This window comes from Aptenodytes forsteri, unplaced genomic scaffold (genome assembly GCF_000699145.1).
Source record: "Aptenodytes forsteri isolate BGI_AS27 unplaced genomic scaffold, ASM69914v1 Scaffold87, whole genome shotgun sequence".
NCBI lineage: Eukaryota > Metazoa > Chordata > Aves > Sphenisciformes > Spheniscidae > Aptenodytes > Aptenodytes forsteri.
Genome location: NW_008796041.1, coordinates 1,135,884 through 1,162,044, shown reverse-complemented (window position 1 = coordinate 1,162,044; position 26,161 = coordinate 1,135,884). Strand labels below are relative to the sequence as shown.

Below are 26,161 nucleotides of genomic sequence, written 5' to 3'. Positions count from 1 at the left end.
AAAAACCACCAACCAAAAAAACCCAGAAAAACAAAAAACCACAACTTTAACTTATGAGGCAGGTTGATAATGATGCAAAGACTTTTCCTTCATGACAGCTTCATTTACAAGTACAGCTCAGCAAGTTTGAAATACTTTATCACAAGAACTACAAACTTGTTTATCACAGTTATGTCAGAGCTCCTCTGAAGGGTGTGTCAGTTTCTATTATAGCCGCTCCCCTCCTCTTCTTCAAGGTTTATTACTCAGCTTCTTGGGAAAAAGAAGGGGTTGCTTGAGGCTTTAGAAAGTGCAGAGAGTAAATGAGTTTTTCCCTTTAGAAAAAAACCAAAACACAAAGAACTTTTAAACATGCAGGAATAACAATGAGAAATTTAGAAGGTCTGGAGTTTGGCATTTGATTTTTAAAATGGCTATTCTGGATGTTTTCGGGTGTACAAAAGGGAAGGGAGTTTTAATGTGGAAGAGCAGCTTTGCCATGTTAAAAAAAAAATCATACCAACACACAAATATATTTTGGGACCATCTTTAAAAGCACGTCTATTGAACAAAGGCAAAATATGCCAACTTGGACCATTCAGGAGCGATGTGTTCTTACATACAGCTCTCCCCCGTAACTCCACTTAGCCTGCAAGAATTTTGGCTGTAACTTCTGTTATGTATTGGCAGGGCAAAAATCAAGTAAGGCTGTGAACAGAGGATTATTAGGGCTGTCAAATTACAGGAAGATCAAATGACAGTTTTTAGAAGTAACAGAACTTACAACTACCCAGTGTAGTACAGCTATTGCTCAAAAAATAACAGCTTCTTCACAGGAACCCTAACGTAAGAGATAAGACTTTTGACATAAGGTTCTCGCATTTGGTACAAAGTTAACTTGTTCCTATGGCTTCTCTGCTATAAGATCATCACTGGTACAGAACAGTTGGGGTCACAGATTGTCAGGAGACTCTTTGGCTGTCAGTGCGAAAACCGGCGCATGGTGCATACCCTTGAGGCTTATCTGGTGCCTTTCACTGGACACACAGGTTGCTAGAGCGTGACCAAGAAGCAGGTGGCTGGGAAGAAAGGCAAGACTTCAAGTGAATCAGCAGAGTGATGCAGTCACCCACTCAAAATTTGGGCTGCTCTGTCGAGGAGAAGGTCAAAACAGAAACCACCCTCTGTACAGTCTTGAGTCCAGTGGGCACAGAGCAAGGAAGCAGAAGACTCACACCACTGGTAGGGAACGAAGCCAAGCCAGATAATACAGACAAAAAGTCACAGAAGTGTGTCACGCTGGTCAGAAATTTCAGTTTTGACATTATTTCAAGCTCCCACGAACAGACGTACACATGTGGGCAAGACAAATGGAGCTCTCATTTTTGGCTTCAGAAAGAACAAAAGGAAGATTTGCCATTCAGTTTGCTATGTACAACAATACTGCACTGTACACTTCATTAATGAGATGCTGTCTGCTATAGTTCAGCATCACTTAAATAAAATTCCTCTTAGTCACAAAGAGCAACAGATGAGTATCTCTGTAGGAAGGAGAGCTGAAACCCACTGCTGTACATGACTGTACATGATGCCAGTCCTTCTGGGATAAACACGAGTGGTCATGCCACAGTATCTAGTACCTCCTTAGCTTGCCTGAAGCAGAGAACTTCCCCTTTCTTCTTCCAATCTGTTTGATCCCAATCTTTTTGGGACTATTCTAGTACAAAGCCATGCTATGACTTCCCCCTGTTGCCAAAACATTCCCATCCAAATTATACAGTCTCTTTCAGTAGTCCCAGTTTCCGAAGTGCCTCTCTCCTAGCTTCTTCTGTTGAGCCACGGCCAGAAAACTGTACTGTTATCCCTTGGGATCGAAATCCTGAAGGTCTAGGCAGTGAACCTGATCTCCTTCTCATATCCAGGTTTAGACTAGGTTGTTTATAATCATTAAAACTTTTTGCTGTGTTCTGCTGTGTGCTGCTGACCTTGTCAGCAGCAAGTGCTACCTCTGGTTTGATTGTTACAGTTTTGCCCATAGGAAGGAAAGGGCTGGGCTCGCTTTTTAAAATATCGTGGATGTTTTGATATCCATTGGGAACAGCCTCTGCCTGTTTGGGCTGCACACCAAGCTGCTGAGTGCTTGGGGCATGGTCCACTTGGTCCTGAGCTGGCTTTCCCTTAACTAGGCCAAGTTTTGTCAGGGCTTCGTATCGTGTTTGCTCAGAGGAGAGATCCCGTAAGGAAGAACTTCTGTTGCGTGACAAGAAATCATTTTTCTGCAGCTTCTCCTCCAGTTCAGCTGCCAGAAAAGCTCCTCCATTGATGTTGGCCAGCACCTGAGCTCTCCGCTCCTGGACATTAACTGCTGCTTTTGAAATGGTCTCATTGAATTCTTTGCCACTGACATTTGTTATGTTGATGTTGCTTGGGAACCGGTGCAGTTTGGGTGCAGGCGCAGGAGGGTGCTTCGGAGCTGCAAAATAATCACCATTGGCTACTGGCGTTTTCTTCTTGTCTGAATTCCCTTCCTTGAGGGCACTGGGGAATCGCACCCTGCTCTCCATCTGCTGCTCAGACATCTTCTGGGCCATGATGAGCGGAGTGGGGATAGAACGAAACAATTTTGGATGCTGCACTGGAGGAGAGGGTGGAGGAGGAAGAGGAAGCGTCTCAGACATCGATGGTGGTGGTACAGGGGGATGTGGAGGAAGGTCAGCAGGTACAGCTGGCTTCGGGCTCTCAGTTGTCCAGGTAGCATCCAACACTTAAAAGACAAAGCAGCAATAGTGTCATTAAGTCTTCACACAGAGCAGAATACAAGGCTTTCTTTCACCTAGGATTAGCAAGCATCAGGACTCCCCTCCCCCAAACTAACTCAAACTCAGCCCACATTACCAGAAGAAACTATAACTGAACACCTAGCTATGGCATCTTGTAGGCGACGCTGTAGTTCAAATCACCATATTTACAATGTGTTCACTAGAAGCCCTCGTTCTGCCATTCATTCACAATCTGCATGTTAGCTTTACTGTGTTTCAATGGCTGCTTTTTCTGTAAGAGTTTTGCAATTCTTATTTATTATAACAGCCAGGAGAGGACACGTTACATCCCACTGTATGTACTAGCTGATAAATCCATTCTCCAAAAACAGAGAGAGCAAACTCTACAGGGTGAAGAAAACAACATGCTATACACTATCTTGTCACAAACTTATTGATAGGATCATGTGCCTTTCAGTCCCACACAAAATAACACCAGAAAAAATATGCTATCTTAAAACCCTTAGAGAAAGTCTTAAGAGGTCTTAGAGAGAAGCAGAGCGTGAACACATTGATGAACACCAGTCTGCCTTGCTGCGATGACTCTGCATAATACTCAGTTCTATTACAACTCAGTCACCGGGTAGGGGACTGAGATAGCAGTCCAAAAACTTAATCATATGCATGACCTCCATGAGGAAAAAAAAGTTATAGTAACAGCAACAATTTCAGAAATCCCAAGTCAAATTAAAATCACAGTCCTTACTGCTCCTGATGTGTAACAGATTCATCTTGACGTAATAAGGAAGGTACAGAATTTCTTTAGCTGCTTCTGTTGAGAACTGGAGCATGTCAGGGCTAGGTCAAAGGGAAAACCACACTTTTGAGAAATACTACTACCTGGTTCTGCATCTCCACTAGGAGGGCCTTCATGGTCGCTACTTTCAGGTGTTGACTGTACTAAGTCGATGATATCTTCAGTCTCTGAATGACTGGACACATTTTCTTCCGTTGACCTTGGAGACTGACAGTGGATGCCACTGTCACGTAGGACCGGCTCCTCCAAGTCATCTTCTAAGGCATCTATGGTTTCCTCAAAGAACATGAGAACATCCTGCTCTTCATGAGTTAAGTATTTCAGACTCTCATCATCCTATGGGGAAAAAAGCCGGAAAGATTAACACCCTACAGGTGAGTACAGGTAAGTACACTGATAGCAAACACAGCACCCCTTTTCAAAGACCAAAAGGGGCAGGATGAAACAGGCAGCAGTTACATCAGAAGCATCTCCTGCTTACTGTTTCATCCATTCCCAAAGAGGTGTTCAGCCACTACAACACAAGAGAAAAAAAACCCCAAAAATAAAAGCCAGGCATTTACAGTGCATTAATTTTGACTGAAGAACAGCAACTGGTATTTCATCCTTTAAAGTACCTAACTTTAGTTCAGCAGAGAAGTGTCCCTTTGAGTCGGACAGAACAAATTGCTAAAAGATCATAAAAGCAGACTAAAAAAAAGCCAAACCAAGCAACAAAAAAACCCCACACCTGTGTCTTTACAAGGGTTAAGATAGCTTTTTCAGTCTTCAAACTGGAGTTAGCTGTTTCAGTTGCTGTGTCAGGTTCAGGGACAAGGCTTGGGAGCAGCATGGGAGGGAAAGGGTGCATTCAGGACAGTCCAACAAATGGGTTGATTCCCTTTTTGCTCTAGACCAAAGTGGGACTTGGCTTCGAGAAGCAGAGCTGGAGCTGAAATCTGGCTCTGCCACTGCAATCTCCGAGTTATTCAGAGTTACGTAGTAGATTACAAAGAAGTAATACGGAAGAAGAGGGTTTCTAAAGATTTTACCTTAGAGTTACAGAAAGGAAAAATTTAGAATAAATATGAAGACGTGTTCCCTAGCAGTAAAGTGCCTTAAGCTATATTCTCCAGCAGGATACAATCCTGTAGACCACAGAAGTGATACATAATCACTTGGATTATCCAATCTTCATTTTCTATGAGTCACTGCTCTTGATTAACTTGACTAACACAGTATCACTATGAGAAGCTAGGCAGCAATGTGCAAACTCTTTTCCCTCCACCTAAACCCTGGGAAACACTCACTCTTCCAGAAGCTTGGAGATGACAAAGAATGATTAGGAAAGGCACTACAATTAGGACAACGGATACAGGAAAGACATTTCCCAAGAGAGCTGTGTAAGTTCTAGAATGTAACTAAGTATTGTTGAAAAGTAAGTGAGGTTTTCCCTTTTCTGGATTGAATTTCTCTCCCACTAGGCATATACTGGAAACTTTGGCATCAGTAACTTAACAAGAAGGCACCAGCAAAGCAATACTAGACAGTTTCCTTTCTCATCTCTACTTTTCGCTTCTCCAAGGACATCTGATTGTGCATGCAGGTAACAAGGCTACTTCTCAATGGAGGATTGGGGGAATTTAGGTAAATACATAAAGGTATGCAGTGCAAATATCCAAGAGGTAGACATGTTCTTGCTAGAGCAGCACAAATTGCTTCAAAGTCACTGTGTCTGTTCAGATCATCTTACATTAGTCTGGAATAGAAAAAACTGCGTGCAGCTCTAGCTGTTAACTCAACTCCTTGCACAAACAAAGCTTTTATCCCCGTCCCCAGCTTTAAAATAAGAACAACATACCTCTGTAGACAAGTAATGCCTATAGATTAAGAACTATGAAGTGCTGCATTGTACCAAATGGCAGTTAGTCTCTAAGCACTCAAAACACTACAGATGAGAAGATAAATGCTTTAGGGTTCTTAGTTGCCTTCTCCTGTGTGGCCAGTAGAGCATTTTCCCTGTAAATAAGTGAATGAAATACAGAAGACAGACACACAGCCTTTCAGTCATTCTCAGTTCAGACACTTCAGGACAGGTTTGCTTATCTGTGGCTGCAATCATGTGAACACAGCAGTCTTCAGTCACAGCTGGCACAGTTTTCTGTTAAAACAGAAGACTGAAGTCTTGCAGGGAAATACAAAGTTGGTTTCAACAAAAGGTTCATTCTACAACTATATTTCTAGAGATTCAGATTTATTGTCATCAGGGTCAACGTTGTTCGATGGCTGGGAGACATGTGCAGAGGTGTGGGTACCTGTAACTTAGTCTTACCATCCACAGTGCACTGTCAGAATAGATAATTTATTCCTGCTTGCAGCAAAACTGCTACAAAAGCTTAAATTTGGATGCCATTTCCAGTTGCCTATTTAAAGCACTAACTTCAAAGGCTGACGTATTCCACAGCTCGCACCCACCACATGGCAGAGCTCAGTTTTCAAAAGCCAAGGAAAGTTTTACAGCTGCACTTGAAAAGTGAGAGACAGACAAGCCACCTTTTTTTTTTTCTTAATGGATGTTGCAATCTCCTTCCTTCTCCACCCAAATACTCATACAGCTGCTATGTCTAGTAGGCGAGAGAATGACAGGAAAGGAGCCGTTGTTAGGTAGGTCCTAGCTGGAGCTGAACAGGACTCCACGAAGCTTTTGTTGTGGGTGAGCTCATTGCAAGAGCCAGACTTCCGCAGGCAAAGGAAAAAAAAGGGGGTTGTGTTTAAGAGGTTCATGGTGGCAGCAGATCCAGAGTGTGGTACAGCACAGAAATGACTGCACCACACTTTGTTCATTTAAAAGAACAACTGCTCCCACATAAGCTTAACTCATTTGATCCAGACCTGAGCAAAACAGCATGTGGATTGAAGCAAAAGACTTTCAGAAGCCCTTCCTTCCATCCGTTTTTGCCGCAAGACTGAGTGCTTTTCCATGCCAGGAAAGATTTGCAGGAGGACTAGTCAGCAGAGCTCTGCCTGACTTACCATCCTTCATGGATCTTGCCGAAACGAGCAGTTTCCCTTTACGTGAAGGATCCAAAATGACTAACCATCCCTTTACAAATACATTTGTAGTAAATGGCATACCTAGATTTGAAAGGCCAACCTCATCTCAGTTAGCACTTTGATCTCTTTCCTCATGCAGTTTTCCTTCAAGATGACCAATGTCACATTTCCTAGGGGGGGGCGGGGGCAGGGAAGGGAAGACAGCCGCTCTAGAGAATAGGCAGCATTATGGCAGGTCACCATACTGAGATGCAAGGCATCCAGCCTGGCTAGAAAATCCCTCAGGCAAGGCATGTTTCAGTTTGAGAGACAAGGAAAGAATCCCATTTTAGACACACAAGCACAGTGAAAACAAACATACTGAAGTTGGTCAAACCAAAGGAGCTCGGAGACGTAAAGCAAGCAGTGACTTGCTTTACCACTGGTCTGAGAACAGTGGTGTATTATAAAACGCCCACTTGTATTACTGAAATTATAGTAAAGCTTTCAGAAAGATGGGAGGAATTTTCTTGTAGTCAACTGGTGCCAGTTTTAACTAAGGTTACCAAGTTTATTTGTAATTAGTTCGTTTTCCACTTATTCCAAGTACTGGAACAGTTCATATTCTTTCTGGGCTGTTTTTTCCAGGCCACCTTTCTCCTTAAAGGATATGGGTTTTTAAACAGTCAAAGCAGAGTCTTTTCAGCTACTCGAGTTATTCCCCTGATACCTTCCACCAACTCCCTACTCTTAATACACAAACACACCTCCCAGGACTAAATCTCACATACACCTAACACTACCAACTTTAAAGCTACTGTCAAAAGACAGCCTAAATTTTAAACTTGAAAATTGTGCCTTAGCTGACGATTAAAAAGACTGTTTGGACAGAATAAATTTGGGATGCAAACAGCCGAAATAGCTGAGTATGCTCAGCTGGCATTAATATTTTAGATCCCTGTGCAGCCAAACATTTCCTGCTTATGCCAAACAGGAAAGAGTCTGTTATGGCGGTGTTTGGTGTAAAAGAGGAAAAGAAACAAGAAAAAGGATAAGAGAAAAGAAGAATAGAATCTGTTTCACAGAAAAGATCCCTTTCCTACCTGTCCAAAACAGTGGCTTAATATCAGAGGCCCACAATTTTTCACATGCACCTGAAGAAATTCTTAACATCACATCCAGACCTAGAATCCTAAGACCAGCACAGCTTTGACAGAAACAGAACAGCAGGGGAATCCCAAGACATTTGCAGTGGTTAAAAAAAAATAAAATAGAAAAAACATTCTTCTGAAAACTGCTAGAGAACCAAATGGTACTACCCATGTCAAACAGTTACACTTCAATTAGCAAAATACCAGGAGAACAGCAGATTCAACTGATTCATCATCAATCACTTGACAATGCCAAAGAATTAATAGGCACAGTTCCATGGGAGAGAATGACTGGATGCTTCTCAAAAAAACACAAAGGGAGCAAACTATTCTAATATGTAGGAGGAAGAGGCCAACGTAGCACCACTTAGGCCCCAGCCTGTTAATAACAAAGCAGGCAGTTCTCCTTGTAAAAAGAAAGGGGGGAGGGGAGAGAGCCCTGCATGCAGGAACAGTATCAGAACAGGTACAAAAGCTTCAGCGCAGAAGAAAAAGGAAAGTACTTCTGATTATATTTACAGAAAAGGGAAACAGAATGGATTGTACCTCTGCATCGCTTAAGTTGGAAGCAAGTGAATTACAGTTAAGAACAAGAACTACCATACAGGATTGGACCAAAGAGTCCATTTGGCTCAGTAGCCTGCCTTCAGCCACCAGTAATGCACAGGACAGGGGAACAGGGTTGGGGTGAAGAGCGTTGCTGTAAATTGGATGGATTTATATTTTTCTTCCCTACATCACAGAATCATTTAGGTTGGAAAAGACCCTTAAGATCAACATCCTTCCAGTTTCCAGCAATACATGGCTTAAGGACTTCCCAGTTGCATCCACATCTGTGTACTTAATATAGCCCTTAATGAACTTTTCTAGCATGAATTCATCTTATTGTTTAAGCCCATTTAAATGGCTGGCATTCACAGCATTCTGTGGCAATGAGTTCCATAGTTTAATTGTGTGCTGTGTCAAAAAGTACTTCCTTTGCAACCCACTATCTGATGATTTTGATAATACCATTTCATTTGGTGAAGAAGACCATAATATTGAATGTTGTTTTCTTCAGTTTATTAATATAATTGTACCTGTGTGCTTCGTAATAGTTAGCAAAGCATATAATCAATAGGTCATAAGTGAGGAAACAAATGATCTAGAAGTATCTAAAAAATAAACTAGATGAACTGAAGTCATAAACTGATTAAGTTACTTCTAACCTACTTTTTAAAAAAGCAAGCTAAAGCAACGCAAGATCTACATAAACTCTGAAGATATCTCTCTGGTTATCAGTTAGGCTGATCAGCTTATAATTTCTTCTTCCCTTTAATTTCTATTTTAGAACAACGTTCTCCCAACAAATTTGGGAGAAGTTTCAGGCAAAAGCTACTAACGCTGTTTTTACAAAATTAAGTAATTTCACACCAATCTCATTTCTCACAAGAGGGTTACTGACTTGGCCAACAGGTATAAGCTCGAGATGTCATATACCTTGATTTGGAGGCTTTATGACATGGCCCCCCAAAAATACACTCATAGATGAATAAGGAAACTATGCCTAGATGAAGTTACTGCAAGGTACCTGTGTAACTAGGGGGCAGGGGAGAGATTGTTATTTTTGAGAAGTAGCATGATGTATCATAAATGGTATAGTGAAACAAGACAAGTCCTGAACAGATTTATCCCTACACCTCTAAACTTTTGATACTTCACTAACAACAGTAAACAATTAACTTAGGATTTGTTAATCCCCTTATGCTGGAAGATGTTGCTGCAAGAACTAGGTAGGACAGAATGAGATCATGAGCCATGTAAGTGTGCTGGTGGTCCATAAGATGAAATTCGGTTGAAAAACACATGAATATAGAGTGATGAACAATGCCCAAGTGGCAATACAAGGCAGAAGGAGATGCAGGTCAGTTTAAGTGCCGTAAAGAGGAAAGAGCGCTGTTCAGGTATGTGAATATCATTCTGGGATATATTAACCAGGGTGATGAAATAACAGCACATCCTCATTCGGAACACAGAGTTCAGACTCAGTCGCTGAACTTTGGAAAGGATGCAGGCAAGCTGGACAGGGTCCAGGACAACGCAAGGAGTGCTGAGAGTTTAGCTGCACAGGAAGGCTGGAAGAATGGAGCATGTGATGTTTTAAGACAGGGAAGAACGGGTGGTAGGCAGACGTAGCCCTGTATGTATTTTAATACATAAAATGTTGACCACCATGTGCACTGAAGGCAAGACAAGTTAAAATTGGCTTTCACATTACAGAAACTCTAATCCAAGTATTCCTTGAAAAAGAGAGTAGTGGAGTACAAAGAAACAGCTTTGGAAGTTCAAGAATGCCTATCAGTGAGGGTTACAGAGCAGAGCTGCCCACCTGCTGGAATAATCTTTATCTACCAGATCCCACTTTGAAGCAGAATGATGCAGTTTATAGATCCTGAATGCAATTTGCACTCTGCACATTCTCACTAGCACATTTTACAGCAAGGTCATTCCTTGCTAGGAGTCAGGCTCTTTACCTTAGTTCTACACTCATGGTCCAAAGCAAGCAGTCCTCAAGCCCCTCTTCCTCTCTAGTTCTTGCCCTGCTGGTAGGAACAATGACTCTTATTCTTCTAAAGCATAGTGTTTCCAAGTCACATTAATATCAATTTAAAGTGGATGAAGCACAGCATAGCTCTCTCCACACCCTGTAAGAAATGGCCTCCAGCTGCCCAAAGACAGCTGTATCCATAGAAAGTATCAAACAGTCATAAAAATTCTTCTCATTTTTTTGTGTATTGTTATTTGGCAAAGTATTTGGAAATGGTGAAAGACCTTGTAGTACAGTAAAGCCTGCAGAGTATGTATCAAGGGGGGGAAAAAAAAAAATGGCTTCCAGCTCCCAAAAGACAGCTGTATCCATAGAAAGTATCAAACAGTCATAAAAATTCTTCTCATTTTTTTGTGTATTGTTATTTGGCAAAGTATTTGGAAATGGTGAAAGACCTTGTAGTACAGTAAAGCCTGCAGAGTATCAGTATCAAGGGGGAAAAAAAAAAACAAATAAATTTTATGAAAGGAGTCCTTCTCAGGACTTTCCCTTCAATGTACCTGAAGTGCAGTTCAGCATCACAAGACTCTGCACACTCAAATTGTGAGAAAAAAGGTGGCAGTGGGCTAACAGACACACAATCTGTCCTTTTCCAGTAACTCCTAAAACCACACCGGAATCCCAGGACCACTTCAGAGAGGCTGGGGCAAAGAGACAGTAACACAGTGCACTTAGAAAACCAGGTCTGTTGCATTTGAATTATCTGTACTGATCCAAAAAGGATAAAGGTCATGGCAACTAATTTTTAGGCTCCAAGAGACATCATAACTACAAAATAACCAGGTCAACCCTGAGTTAAATGGCTGAGTGTGAGAAACAAGATACTGAGCAAGCTCAGACTACTCACAAGATACTTGCTCTTATTGTCTATGTAACCAATGTTGAAAATGTCACCCGTACTATACAGGGTGTCTGGTAGTGACGAACCATCTTCAGTGACTGGGTATAAACTCTTTTTAGAGCCACAGAGGAAGCTCGTTCAAAGAAGCAACAAACAGAATAGGCAAGACATCTTTTTAGAATCATGGCCATCTGCCAATTTAAGCCACTTGATTAGAGGCTAAAAAGAAATAGTCACTTGACCAAATTCTAGAGGTCACCATTGCCCCAAAGAGAGTGGTGATGAACTGTGGTATTAACTGAGGATCTGTCTGAACCAAACGCAAAAATAAAATAAAAATAAAAAAACCCAAAACAAACCCCACAGCATGATCCATCGAGAGTAACAAGGAACTCACTATTCCTCAAACCTATCACTCAGTAAGACATGTTCGGATACAGAAGGTATAGTACTGAAGTTGTATCAACATATCCAAGGCACTGACACAGCCTATTACTAGTGCAGTTCCAAGTAGCACAGCTCACTTTAGATACAACCAGCACCTTCTGGTATGATTTTTGCAGGTGATACTATTGTCCTAACATGTTATTCACACCTAGAAACTAAAGCAGTTACTCACGGCTGAGAATAGATACACAGTACAATTACCAGAGTGAAGCACTGAAAAAGGATTGGCTTTAAGAAGTCGGTCTGTGCCTATTCAGCCAACGGAATAAGACAAATTGCTTCAAAAAAAGCTAAGACCTAGTTTTATCTCTGAATTAAGTGTCCTTAAATTGCTGCAACTGTATTTCACTGCAAGTTAATTCTTACACCACATATCAGGGAGTGTCATTCGAGAATGAGTTTTGGAAGTCAGAATTGCCAAGAGGAACAGTGTTTTTGTTTACCCTGCCCCTTGGATAGTGCAACTGATTCCATGTATCGAGAAGGTATACTTATCTCATCCTTTTGCCAAGCATATGTATGGATACCACCTTCATTAAAAAGAAACCAAAATATTGTGCAAATTCATGTCCTCACATATAAGAACTTTTATGGTTATAGAAGTTGGTGTGAGATGAAACAGTATGTATGCAGTTCACCTTGAGGGTGCTCACAAGGCATGTGCGGGACAGCCAGGGGATCAGGCCCAGCCAGCGTGGATTCATGAGAGGCAGGTCTTGCTTGACCAACCTGATCTCCTTCTATGAGCAGGTGACCCGCCTAGTGGATGAGGGAAAGGCTGTGGATGTGGTCTACCTGGACTTCAGTAAGGCCTTTGACACCGTCTCCCACAGCATTCTCCTAGAGAAGCTGGCGGCTCACGGCTTAGACAGGTGTACTCTGCGCTGGGTAAAAAACTGGCTGGACGGCCGGGCCCAGAGAGTTGTGGTGAATGGAGTTACATTCAGTTGGCGGACGGTCACGAGCGGTGTTCCCCAGGGCTCAGTTTTGGGGCCGGTCTTGTTCAATATCTTTATCGATGATCTGGATGAGGGGATCGAGTGCACCCTCAGTCAGTTTGCAGACAACACCAAGTTGGGTGGGAGTGTTGATCTGCTCGAGGGTAGGAAGGCTCTGCAGAGGGACCTGGGCAGGCTGCATCGATGGGCTGAGGCCAACTGTAGGAGACTCAACAAGGCCAAGTGCCGGGTCCTGCACTTCGGCCACAACAACCCCATGCAGCGCTACAGGCTTGGGGAAGAGTGGCTGCAAAGCTGCCTGGCGGAAAAGGACCTGGGGGTGCTGGTTGACAGCCGGCTGAACATGAGCCGGCAGTGTGCCCAGGCGGCCAAGAAGGCCAATGGCATCCTGGCCTGTATCAGAAATAGTGTGGCCAGCAGGAGTAGGGAAGTGATCGTGCCCCTGTACTCAGCACTGGTGAGGCCGCACCTCGAATACTGTGTTCAGTTTTGGGCCCCTCACTACAAGAAGGACATTGAGGTGCTGGAGCGTGTGCAGAGAAGGGCAACAAAGCTGGTGAAGGGTCTGGAGAACAAGTCTTATGAGGAGCGGCTGAGAGAACTGGGGTTGTTTAGCCTGGAGAAGAGGAGGCTGAGGGGAGACCTCATCGCTCTCTACAACTCCCTGAAAGGAGGTTGTAGCGAGGTGGGTGTCGGTCTCTTCTCCCAAGTAACAAGTGATGGGACGAGAGGAAATGGCCTCAAGTTGTGCCAGGGGAGGTTTAGATTGGATGTTGGGAAAAATTTCTTTACTGAAAGAGTGGTTAAACATTGGAACAGGCTGCCCAGGGGAGTGGCTGAGTCCCCATCCCTGGAGGTATTTAAAAGACGTGTAGATGAGGCGCTTAGGGACATGGTTTAGCGGGCATGGTGGTGTTGGGTTGATGGTTGGACTCAATGATCTTAGAGGTCTTTTCCAACCTTAATGATTCTATGAAAATATCAAGGCAAACATTCCTCCCATCTAAACATAGGCTCTTGTACTTGTCTTCAGCTGCTGTGATAAATTTGGCAGCATAAATCCAGACCTGAACATCTATCATTTATATGGAAAATTCTATTGCAATCAAGACAGGACATCAGCACCTTGCTGATTTCCATTTAAAAAAAAATAAATTTGGCTTTAAGGACTGCAATTGTCAAAGACTAACTAAAAGCACAGGTAAGAAGAAGCTGAGAAATCTGGCAAAATTCAACTGAACTGACAACAGCAGACTGATAAGAATCACACACACAGAATTTTAAGACCTTTTTGGCACATGGCAATTCATGTCCATCTCCTAGTCATTCCTAAACCGACAACCAGTTCCACAGCAAGTAATGCCAGCACAGACACACAGTATGCAAGAACAGCCAACAGTCAGCCAAACCAGTCAGCGTAGGCTAAAGCCGGTCCAAGCGTTTGTCTCTATTATCACATCACTAGATTTGTTTGAATTCCACAGGTGCAATACAAAGGTTATATTTAGTGACTAATGTAGTTTGACACCAAGAAGCTTAAGAGCCTCTTTTTTGTAATTGAGTAGGAAGAAGCCTGCAGCAGTATAGGCCTATCATAAAAAACCACACTGCTACACTTCTTTCCTTTGCAAGGCCATTAAAAAAAATTCAAAGTCAACCCTGACCTTCCTTGTTGTGTCTCTAGGTGAACAGACCCAGAAAAGAGATAAATGAAGAGGCAGGTAAGTCTGTAGTTGCTTCTGTTTCAGGGCTATGAAGGTCCGGTGTGCCTGAAAATCTGCCCCTTCCTTTCTCAGAATTGGTCTAATAAGAAGTTATTTGTCTACACAAAGTTATCTATCCCCTCCCTTCTCATTAGGCCATTAAAGCTTCTGCATCTTCTGAACTTTTATAACAAAACTACTGAAGCAAGAAGTTAAGATCTCTAGGAGCATGTTCTAGAGAAAAGCAACTAGCTTTTCCTCTTACAAGTTCCCTGATCTGCTTAGCGGACTGTAAAAATCACGCTTTTAATACACAATTACACAAGGATATAGAAAAATAAATATTTGAAGAATACTGCTCTTTATCCTAAGGATTTCTAAAGCCTGTTTCAGTGCCGAACAGACAAAAGGTATCAAGCCAGTGGAACAATACTGTTTTCTTACATCAGATCACAAAAAGGAAAGATCTGAGCAGCACTAAAGACTTGAGTCCTATTTACTCAATCACAATCGGCAGAATTTCCTTCATATTCAGTTCACCACAGACCCCTTTCTCAAACTCAAAAACTGAAATTATGCCTTTATTGAAAAGAGTTTCCATTCCCCAACCTGTTATTCCACACATGCTAGTTGTCAGCCTTATCGGACATGCCACTGCTATACTGCTGGAAGAACAGTCACGGAAGGGGATCTGTGGCACCAGAATTAAACTTGTCAGTACATGCTTCACTTTCTTCATGCACGAGCTCAAACAAGACAAACTCAAGGCTTTGGGAACCTCTTTTGCTGATGCATAGGTCTGATGGGAATTGCCTAAACTCGCAGCCAGCTTTTACTCCATCTATAAATTACTGCATTACAGAGTAGGAAGGGATTCCAATTCTAGCTGATGCATCATCATATGGGTTATCACGTGGTAAGATCTAGTTAGACTAAGGGAATCTATGTCATTTTCTGACACAGCAGACTCAGGATGAGACTGTACAAACATACTGATTTATACATAGCCTCGTTATTCAATACTGATTTTTTCAAATGACCAGTCTTATGCCTGCTACAGCAGCTAAGAATAAAACCCATAGAAACATGATTGGCTACTAGTTTGATAACCTGGAAAACTGGAGTCAGAGTAATGCATAATTTTATGCAGAATTACAAGGTAATTTTAAGTTGTAATTCTTTAACAAAGTGCAACTCCCACTGTAATTTTCTAAGATCCAATCAGTTTTCATACAATAAAACAACATACCCTAAATACCTGAGTCCAAATGGTGTACTTGGCTACTCTCTCGACCTCCCCCACCCTGACCCTTCACAACTTGTGTTCTAGAGCAGATCAGAAACAGTTAAGGGACTAAATTTAGTAATACTTGTTTCGTGTTTTAACTAGCAACACAAGCTGCCTTAAGGATACAGCAGAATATTAACCAAATAGTTGTTTCTAATGAAAATACAAAGAAGGAACATCTTTAGAATTACCTCAGTTGCCAGAAAGCTCGAAGTGGCACAAAACACTGAGCATTTCTGAGGTAAATAGAGAAATATGGGTATCAACTTGCTGACTTATTTTCATCACTTATTCTTTCACAGCAATAAACTACTTCACTAAAAAGAAGCTAGCAGGGAGGACAGAGGGAAAGATCTAGAAAGCCTAATTCCATGTTTATGGCAAGACAGAGGTTCAGATTCCCATTTAGGGAAAACACGTTTACCAGAGTAAATGAATTAAAAATGGATGCTTTTCAAATGCTTGTGATGATAAAAAAAGTGCAAGGAACCATACCTGCTTTCTAGGCTTAGCCTGCCACAGTACAAACAGTACTGTTGAGTTCATTGCCTGAATCATCCTGCTAATTGGAAAAATGCAGAAGTGCATCCTACTCCCTCAATTACTCACATGCTATTTAAATGGCCACACGCTCATATTCACTAATGTGAAGACAGCTTTGTTTATGGTGACATATTTGTTACTCACCTAATTATATGAGGGTGGAATAAGCCGAGACCTTCATTCGGTAGTGTCAACAAGGAGCTTAAGCCAGAAAGCGTATAGAACCAACACTATCCTTAAGTCTCTTTATGAGCTACTTAAGAATGTGAGGGCAGAGATGTGCACCGAACTGCACACCACATGCAGGTGGTTGCACCGAGCTGCCCAGCATAATGTGTGCTCCTTACTGCCGTTCCTGGTTCTCTGGGAGGAATGGCCAGAGAGAAGCACTCTCCAAGCTCTTGGAGACAATCAGACCAGAATAACAAGCTGTTGTAACAAATCAGAGTAGTTATTTCTGGCCTTTCAGTTTGTTAACAACCACAAGCAACCATTTAGGACTAGAAATGGCAAAAATCAACGCTTAATAAAAAACAAAAATCTTGTGATGTGTACAAAGCTGCTAATGTAACTTGTATCACTAAGCATAAGGCTCATTAAACACTTACCAAGGCAAGATTTCTGCACCTAGCTTGGCTGCCACGATTCTCCACACTGCCACCCCTCTCCATGCTCCCAAATGCGTGCTTTGGAGAGATTTCGGATGCCATTTCAGGAGAATCTGAGAGGAAATTTCTAGGCATCACACTCTCTTGACTCATCGATCCCGATGCAGTGTAGAATGCCATCAGCGTATTACGTAGGGCTGCTAGCTTTATTCATTTCTGAAAACAGAGAACAATGTGTTATATTTAAATCTGTTTTTTAAAATACTTTAAAAGGAGTGGAAAACAAATAGGAAAAAAGATCCCATGCAAGTTAATAAAGGGCATATCTTTATGCTCTGGAACACGTCTACCACCTATGGGCACCTTTTAAAAAAATTGGTCTTTTTCTAAAAGGTGACTTTAAAATCCAACATAGCAAGATTCTAACCAGATGTCTACATTTACAAGCACGGACCCTGCATACATACCTATCCTACAGGTTCAGTTTGTGTTTTCCATTATGACACATCATTAACAGTAATAAAATCCCATTGGCTGAGATACCAACTGACGCCGTTCAAACGTCTTCATCTTTTACTAGCTTTTAGACAAGAGTTCTATTTATCAGATCACATGAGGGAAACAGAACCTAGTTCATTTCCTAACACTGCTTCAGTTAACTCGTATGTTACTGAAGCAGCTCTATGCCAACTATTTCCGGTGAATGATCCATGAAGAGAACTTAGTGCCATTTTTGCACCATCGCGTTACATAGCAAAATTGCATTTTAAAGTTTACAGAGCTTTTATTTCACTCAGCCATGAAGAAACAGTGCTTGTACATTTGGAAGATGCTTACTGGAACAGACATATGCACCAGAGCTTACTGGAGCACAAGCTCCCAGTTTAAGCCATCCTAGTGCTCAGTTCTGTAATACCTCTCTGAATTTTCGTCATCTCCCAAAACACTCTGGCAGAATTTCTTCCTTCATTCTGAAAGTACCACAAAGACAAAAGTCATCCTTGTGCACTAATGGCACAAACAGGGGGAGGGGAAAAAAGTAGAACCTAGCTCATCTCTCTCTCCAATACGTTAAAACATCCTTCGCAACAAGAAACTGCCTTGTTCTTTAACAGCCTATCTTTTCACCCACCCTGCCTGTGACCAGGAAACAGCAGTGATGCATTCCTCAAAACAGTTGGTTCTGAGGTACCACATTATATGCAACCAGCTGGGAACTCGATACCATTACCCTGACACTGTACAAATGAAATGAGATGGTCCCACTTCCCAAGTGCTTCTCCTTTTATTATGGTTCGAGAGGTGACACGAGAAGCAAAGTCAAGTCTGCATTTCCAATTCAATTGGATTACTTCTCCTTCCTCACTACCCCTGTCAGCTGAGGGCTGAGAAACCAGAGCCTCCTGGTAAGCTGATTAAGTGTTTCATAGCAGTGAGATAACATCTGCCAATACTGAGCAACAATTCCATCCCGCTGATCGTTTCCTCCCAGGAGAGGGCTATGACATTACCAGAGGTACGTACGAACGCTCCCTCATCTATGCTGCAGCACCAACATGTGTCCTGTGGGAAGGCTGCCGCACAATGTAGCTAGGCTGCAGTCCAGCAAGCCTTGGAAGCACAATCCACATAAACAGAGCACTGGATTGCCACAATAAAAGCATCTGATAGCCTTTCTTATGAACATTAGGTCTAACCATTAAGATTTAGCCTTGCTTTTTACATAAAAAGAACATTCTTCCTTTCTTCTATTAATAACATTAGCTATAAATAGATACAATGCATCCTCAGGATAATGGTTTTCAAGTGATGCCACAGAGGTACAAACATGCTCTTGGTCCTGGTTTTCAGAATCACAAGACAGGCAGACATGAGAGCAGTGCAGCAGCTGCTGTACCTCTGATTGCCACATACCCAGGCTCAAACCAAAAAGATATGCTGCAGAAAGCTAAACTGGAAAAGAACAGCCCGAGTCTAGAACACACCCTGCAACAGCAGCTCCATCCACAACAAACCCTGTGGCACACGCACAAGAAAATATACGTAATTTTTAGAAGGCAACATTATCAGTGAAAATCTTGACTCCTCTGAAATGCTAAACAAACACACACATATATAATCTCCTCTGAAATGCTAAACAAACACACACAAATATATATATATATAACTTTTAGAAGGCAAGATTATCAGAGAAAATCTTGACACCTCTGAAATTCACAGAAGACTTCCACTGACTTCAGATTTCATCCCATGACTTTCAAGGTGATGTTCAGATGGAAAAGAGTATTTTTCTAAAGAGGGACCAGCAAGAGGCGAGTACTCCTACTGACATGCAGCATAAGGTGAGTATTATTTCTCATCAGCACTTTTAAGCTGCAGCATCAATTTCTATCCAGGTGTCCTCAGTATAAACTGGACATACCACGTTTGTTCAGTCCCTCAGTGATGTACTATAGACAACTACTAGTTTTCTAGAATGATACTCAAAACTGTTTGTGAACTTTTTATAGACTACATTATGACAGGTCATAGCTCCAGATTACAATAGATATCATAGACAAGACCCACATTTAAAGACTAACCAAATGAAGATATTAATCAAGTTACCAAGAAACCAATTAATGGGCCAAAACTTTGAGGGAGAAGAAAGTATTTAAGAGTACTGTTCTGCTTTCTCCAACAGCAAAACCTTAGCATAACCAGGTCTAAGCTTCATAGTGGGCTATCTGCATCCAGGACAGCAGGAACACCCAGATTCAGTAGCAATAAACATTAAAGCTGCAAGTTCTAAATAAGAACAAATAACTCTGCTTCCAGCAAGCTCCTGTTACTCATTTCAGAGCTCAAGCACAGATGTTTCACAAAGCTCCTGAACAATGAATAAAGGCAGCGACTGCGACTGGGTAAGAGAGCCACCCACACAAGATCAAGTAGCAAGCTTTACGGCACTGGTTCTGCTTTTGCGTTGTAAGCCGTGGCTTCTTTGGAGGTTTTACTCATTTCAGAAGAGCTCAGGAGCTGTGTGATAGCCTGTGAGCCTGCAGAAAGGGGGGGGGAAGATCTTTTCCCCCCTCTATCTTTCACATTATCTTTAACACTTCAAGGGTACACATCAATAAGATCATAACCCATTCAGACACATTATTTCTGCTCCCCTCTGCTGTGGTTTTTTTTATACTTTAAGGAAGAAACTCCTACACATTTGTACAGTGCCTAGCGCAGCTACAGCTGATGTGAGGTTGCCCGGCACTGCTGCAATACATACAGCATGCTTTAGAGACAAATTCCCCTCCTAACCATGGCTAACACAGAAGTCCCTTCACCCTTTTTATGTCCCCTCTATTAAGTGAAAGACTTTGTGGATTTAAGATAGATATAGCCAAGAATCTAATGAATTTTGAGACCCCACTGCCTGTTTCAGTAGGATTGCCTAGGTAACAAGCAAGGGTTCAAAAATAAGGTAACCATCCTCAGAGAGAGCATGAACAGCAGGACGACAGGCGGCTGTTCCTCCTGACCTTCAGAGATGCATTAAATATGAAAGTTGCTCACAACAGGATTTGTTGCTTGGTCTATTCAATGCATTGTGGTGGTGGTGGGGGATTTGCTTGGTTTAAGAGCTGTGTGCCTGTACCATTAGGGATTAATAAAAAAAGAAAATCAGATCACGATACAAGACTGCAGAAGTGTGACACGAACAGTACTATTTGGAGAGAAGATCCCAAATATTAAACCAAAAAGGCATCTCAGGGCAGCTGTGATTCTATCAGCTGAAATGATCCCTTTCGGTTACACTAGAGCTAGCCTTCATGAGGTATTTAAAACAATACAATTCACATATCATGCATGTTTGTCAGGGGGTAGTAGAAGGAAATTGAAATATTCTGACGTTAACATTGAATTTTTGCCTCCAAAGATTTAATTTTGCTTTGACAGAGGCACATAATTCAGAGAGACTGTATTAAGTTGCCATCAAAGATAAGGTGCAGTCTGTCCCTTTAAAAAGGATATTTTTATAGTTTTGCTGACTAAGATTACTTCTCCACTGAAGTTCAATGTTAGCATTTACAAGGGACTCTTTCTGTAGTAGCAGGAGATTGAAAAATTGTTTATTAATAATTCTGTTTGAAAACTAGCTTAATAGGCAAAAGATCAATGCCACAAAAATGGAAGACATTTAGGGTCAACTGCTACATAAGCCAGGAGCCGAAAGCCAGCAAACAGACAGCATCATCCCATTTACTGCATGATATATTTAAGGTAAGTAGAGCTGACAATTTTTAGAAAGTTATACATTTTTAAAAGGGCACAATATCAGTCTCTCCCTCCCTTCAGTATACCTACAACTGCTAGAACATTCTTTGCATAAAACATTTTTTAAGCTACATTTCTAAGCCTAGACTGTACTCTTGAGCATCACACACACTTTGTCTGATACAACTGAAACAGAAGAACTGGCCAGCGAACTTCAAGGTTTGTTTAATCTGTCAGCTGTATACAGACATACTAATGCACACACTCAGCTCTGCGCACACCGTCAGACATCTTGCACTCCATGGCAGTGCTTGAGTTTGGAGAGTTAAGCATCTGGAAAAAACATCTGAAAGTACTCTGAGGTCATTCGAAGTGTTACCGTGGGATAGGTTTTATAAAAATGATGGTACAGGGGCAGACTAGAGACCCACATCTCTATTAGCCTCTGACAGTTAGCAGCAGATGCTGAGGGAAAAGTATATAAAACAAGGCAAGCAGAGAGTAGGAATTCATTCAGATGCCTGCACGTTGCGGTCAGGAGACCACAGGGCTTCCCCAAACAGGCCAGGTATTTGTGTTTAATACAAGGAAAAATTCATCAGGTTATTAAGTGCTCCTGCAACACACCTTTGAACCCGCTATAAGATCACAGCTAAACAAAACCAACTGGCCCATGGCATGTCTTCACTGAGCCACTGCTGTTACAAACTCCTCAAAACTAACTGATCCAGTATGGCAGACATATTTCCTCCTTATGAACAGAGCTATCAGCAACGGAATTCTTCTTACCCCCTTCGGTATATGAAATACAGAGTGAATCCCTGAGCCTTAGAGGTAACCCGTGTCCTACTCTTGTGATACACAGTAAGATTTAAGCTTTCTGGTAGAAGAACAGACTAAGTAACAGTTTGCCTACAAAGGACAAACCTCACAGGCAAGTTGACCAACTCTAGGAGCACACAGGATGGCTGAAGGGGTATTGCTTTGAGCACATAAAAACCCCAGAATCAGACAGTAAATTTGTAAGCTGTTCTTATAGAAAGAGTCAAAACAAAACTGAAGTAACAATCAAGAACGCTTCATGTTTAGGAACCAAGGTAAACCAAAACTGGCCAACACGGTTTAATTCTGACTTTTCTTCTCCACATCGTAAGTGCGGATGCTTATGATAATGTGCTAATGCATTTTAATATGATGCACATTCCTTATCTGCTCATGAAAAATCCTGTTTGTCCAAAACAGTCATGGCTATTTAACATCCAGTAACCAGGAAACGTTCCTGCCCTTGTTTAGAGCGGGACTGTCCCCATAGTACAGCCAGCCAAATAGAACTGCTGACCACTTAAAAAACAAAAAGAAAAACAAAAACCCCATACCCCATCCCCCCAGTCTATGACAGTACGGTCCTCTAAACAAGAACCAGGCCAACAGCATTTTTATAGACACTTCCTTGGGTATCAATTCTAATTTGAGATTTTCAGAACAGGTGTCAAGTAAGTTTGAACAATGTTCAGCAAAGTGGGAACTCAAGGTACTCTCATGGTAGCATGGCAGCCCAGGACAGACATGCAGCTACAACCAAAGTAATTAGAGTGCTAACAACCATGCAAGACTCCCAGAATTCAAGTGAATTTAATGCAAGTAACCCCAATATTTTGTTTTAAACTTTCTGGTTTCTGTGGTGCATTTGTGATAATTCAAACTTTCCTCTACAGGCTGGAGAGCTACAAAATCCGTTAGTTTTAAAACTAAAAACAAAGATTCTCTCAGTCCTCTAAATCTGGAAGCTGGAGCCTCAAGAAACACACTGAATGTCATTCATACAACTTGCACTAGAATTTGCGAAAGCTGCCAACAGTGAAATAATTAATCCTGTGTACATAAGTTTTTAAAAGAACTAGATGGGCAAGGCACCAATTCAGTAAAACTTAAATCCAGCTGACTTCACTAGGATATTTTATCACACGCTTAAATGGTTTGCTGAATTGGATCTCAAATTAAATGTAGCAACCACTTAAAAAGAAAGGAAATAATCACAAACCAACATTTTCATCACCTAAGTAATAATTCAATTACTACACTGAATTCTCCAAATCATGCTTTGCTCAGAAACAATGCTTAAGGTCACACCTTTGACCATGTTAATCCAAGCCTCAAGATACCAGAAGAAGAGGGTTCAATACTGTCCTTCATTCTTAACTAGTCTTTCTGGGTTTTCAAGAACAGCCTTTTTAGGTTTTTTTGAGACCCTATACTTTAGAAACTTCATCACCTACTGAAGAAAACTAAACCAACACAAGACAAAAGACCTTTTGCAAAAGCCTAGATCATCATTACCTCATCATCCTCTCCGCAGTGTTTGGGAAATGCTGCTTCTTTTAAAACAGCCAGTGGAATACCAATGCAGGATTTGATGATGCTAAGCACACTGGTCCAACCTCAAGACAGAATTTATTCAGGAGAAATCTGTGAAGCAGGTTTTCACATGCCTTATCCCTTGCAAGTAAACTCTGTTCCCAGTTCACCACATCAACAGCAGCTTCAGCTGAATCCTGCTGCCTAAAGCAAAGAAGGCCAGTGGCAAAGGTTCATATACAACAGCGTGGGTTAAATCACCAGAGAAGGATCCCTGAAGTGCTTGCATTTCCCATGCATTTACAGCAACAGAATAAAACTCTAGCCAGTGACAAGTAGTTACTTTTCTTTAGATTAACGCCTTACCCAAAGATAACAATAAGGCTCTCACTGGTACTCTACAGTTGAGATTTGATGACCAGTATCTGCTCAGTGGGAAAACTACGTATGATACCCAGGGCTGCCTCGTCCAGTTTTATATGGGGCTGTAAAACACATCCAGGTGGTGGCCGAGGTCTCCTCTGACTTCAAATGTCCTTATGCAAATTTCAACAAGGAAAGTGTCCAATTCTTTTAAAGTTACTCTTTTTAAATCTCCCCTGTTAACATCAGGGTGGTGCTACCTATGACACCCAACACTTCAGAAACATGAAATGTACACAAACAATTTCAGGCACAGACTCCTCTGTAATTAGTCAACTTCTGTCTTGTTACAGGTGTAGCATCACTGGGGTTTAGGGTTTCATTATGTAAGTACTGCTACAGTCATAGCAAAGTTGAGCCAAATCCTGTTTTACAAAGTATTTAAGACAGCAAGATTATTTTCAGCCCCAGTATGGCTGTGTCACAGCCTCAGAGCTGGATCTTAGGTTGCTTTCCTATGTTTCTTTTTGTGACTGCTGTGCTGGTATAGGGAGGAGGGCAGAAGACACCTGAAGCACAAAGCAGAGGTATTTATTTTAAAAAGCAGCTAATCTAATGCACATTTCATTCCTATGTAAGTACATACAGGTCTGCCTGCCCAGGGCAAACAGAGCTGAAAACAGCACTGGCAAAACAGAGCAGTTAAGTCTTGCCCTGGACTTTCCTTGGTACAGGAATAATCAATACACACCCAATTGAAAAAGATACCCTTAAACAGTTAGTTACACAGGAAATTAAAATTCCTTGCTTTTATTTTTAAAAAAAAAAAGGGAGGAGGGATGACTTGGTAACAGTATTTGACACAGCCTGTCTAGCTGGCTTTGAAAGCCACATTCATATGCTCATTTATTTTCATGCTCCAGTATTTTAGAAGGTCAGTCAGCCTGAGACTTGTCAACTGCTCAGGAGTTAAGTTGTTCCAGTTACTATATCCAACCAGCAAGCCCCTCTGCCAACATTCTTGGTTAATATTTCTCTCGGAGGCATGCAGAGAAAAAGGAGCTATGACCAACAGGAGGAGAAGAGTTTTACTACTGACAAAATAGAGAGGTGTAATATAGAATCTTCCTCTTCCTTTCCAGTGTCAGGCATTACTTGTACTTCTAGTCATAAAGTCCAGTACTTCATTTTACTCATTCACTCTCTGTTGTAAAAACCCCAAACAAATCCTTGATAAGAGAGTCACAGCTGGAAAAATCTATTCCATTTCTAAGAAGTAATTAGTGTGTTCATTTCTTGGACACCTGGTGAGCAACTCTCCCCCCCCCCCCCCGCCACCTTTTACTGTTTAATCACCAGCTCCCCTCTTATACAGCAGTAATTACTGCAAAGGAAGGAGAAAAGCCACAATCATTAGTCTTTATAGTAGTACCTGTACAAGGAAGTCCATCTGCAACGCTGCATTAGTCAAGGATCTGTAGAAGAGTCTTAAAATAATACCTTTTTATTAGCCTAAGCCAGAAATTGCAAGAGCTTTTAAAACTAAGACTTATGCTTTAGAGTTTGGAAAGAAGTCTTTCCTTCTGTGCCCTTCATAAAAGGAAGGCGAAAGGAAACAATTGTTACTTACATTTCTGATGCTTGTTATAGTTTAAAATCCTTGCAAAATTTTTAGAAAGATAGGAAAGAAATTTGGAGGAGGTTGTCTATTTCATCTGCATGCTTGTTACCGCAGGAATCATCTCTTGCTACACCCATGCACAGGACCAAGCACAACAGAGCTCCACTTCCAGCTACTTCCTCTCCGTGCCACGCTAAAACAAAAACTATTCAGGAAATCATGCCCTTGAGATCCTGGATTACTGAAAATCCCGAGAGTGTTTTTAAGGCTGTGGTTTCTCTTACACATACTAAACCTCGCCCAAACTACCTAAGATTACGAACTTAAGAAGCACCAGCCATCTCACGCTTACCATCTCCAGATGGAAAAGGCACCTGACAGCATACGGAAAAAAAGTATTTTGAACTAGAATCTGCTACTGTTTAAGCCAACAGTTTTTCCAATGGCAACAGTAAATTGCAGACAGAAAATGAGGAGGAGGAATAAGGCAGCTCTTTCCCATCACCCTTAGTCAGTCAGTAACACCATACATCCAAAGTTTAACAATGCACTGGTACGAAGCCTTTCCTTAAGTCTCTTTAAGTTGCCAATTAGCACACGCAAATTGTTTTTATACAGGATATGGTGGGGAAGAACAAGAAAGCCAAGGAACAAAAAAGAAAAATAATCCTTAACACAGCTCAGTATTGGGAAACTAAGCCTCACATACAGCAGGGAAGCAGTTCGCTAGTAGGTTTTTTCCTCCCCTCCTCTGTACACAAAACCAAACCAAGTCCGAAGCCCCTCTCCGGGGCTGTGCCAGTCTCCCTTCCCTCGATGACAAGGCTGCGGGCAGGCACCGCGCCGGAAGCGGGCAGCAGCCCGAGCGCGCAGG

General features: G+C 41.7%; 1 protein-coding gene across 2 annotated transcripts in view; it reads right to left on the bottom strand.

Moving 5' to 3' along the window:
- The window catches only part of PROSER2 (proline and serine rich 2), a 27,099-nt gene continuing 938 nt past the window's right edge, over nucleotides 1-26,161 (bottom strand). The window contains exons 2-4 of one of the 2 annotated variants that reach the window (XM_009285482.2): nucleotides 16,695-16,910; nucleotides 3,636-3,891; nucleotides 1-2,743 (exon numbers count right to left, since the gene is read on the bottom strand). In XM_009285482.2, the coding sequence (XP_009283757.1) occupies nucleotides 1,752-2,743; nucleotides 3,636-3,891; nucleotides 16,695-16,874 (1,428 nt within the window). In that variant the 5' untranslated portion in view covers nucleotides 16,875-16,910 and the 3' untranslated portion in view covers nucleotides 1-1,751. The remainder of the gene's footprint in view (nucleotides 2,744-3,635; nucleotides 3,892-16,694; nucleotides 16,911-26,161) is intronic. The other variant, XM_009285483.2, reaches the window with a different exon arrangement.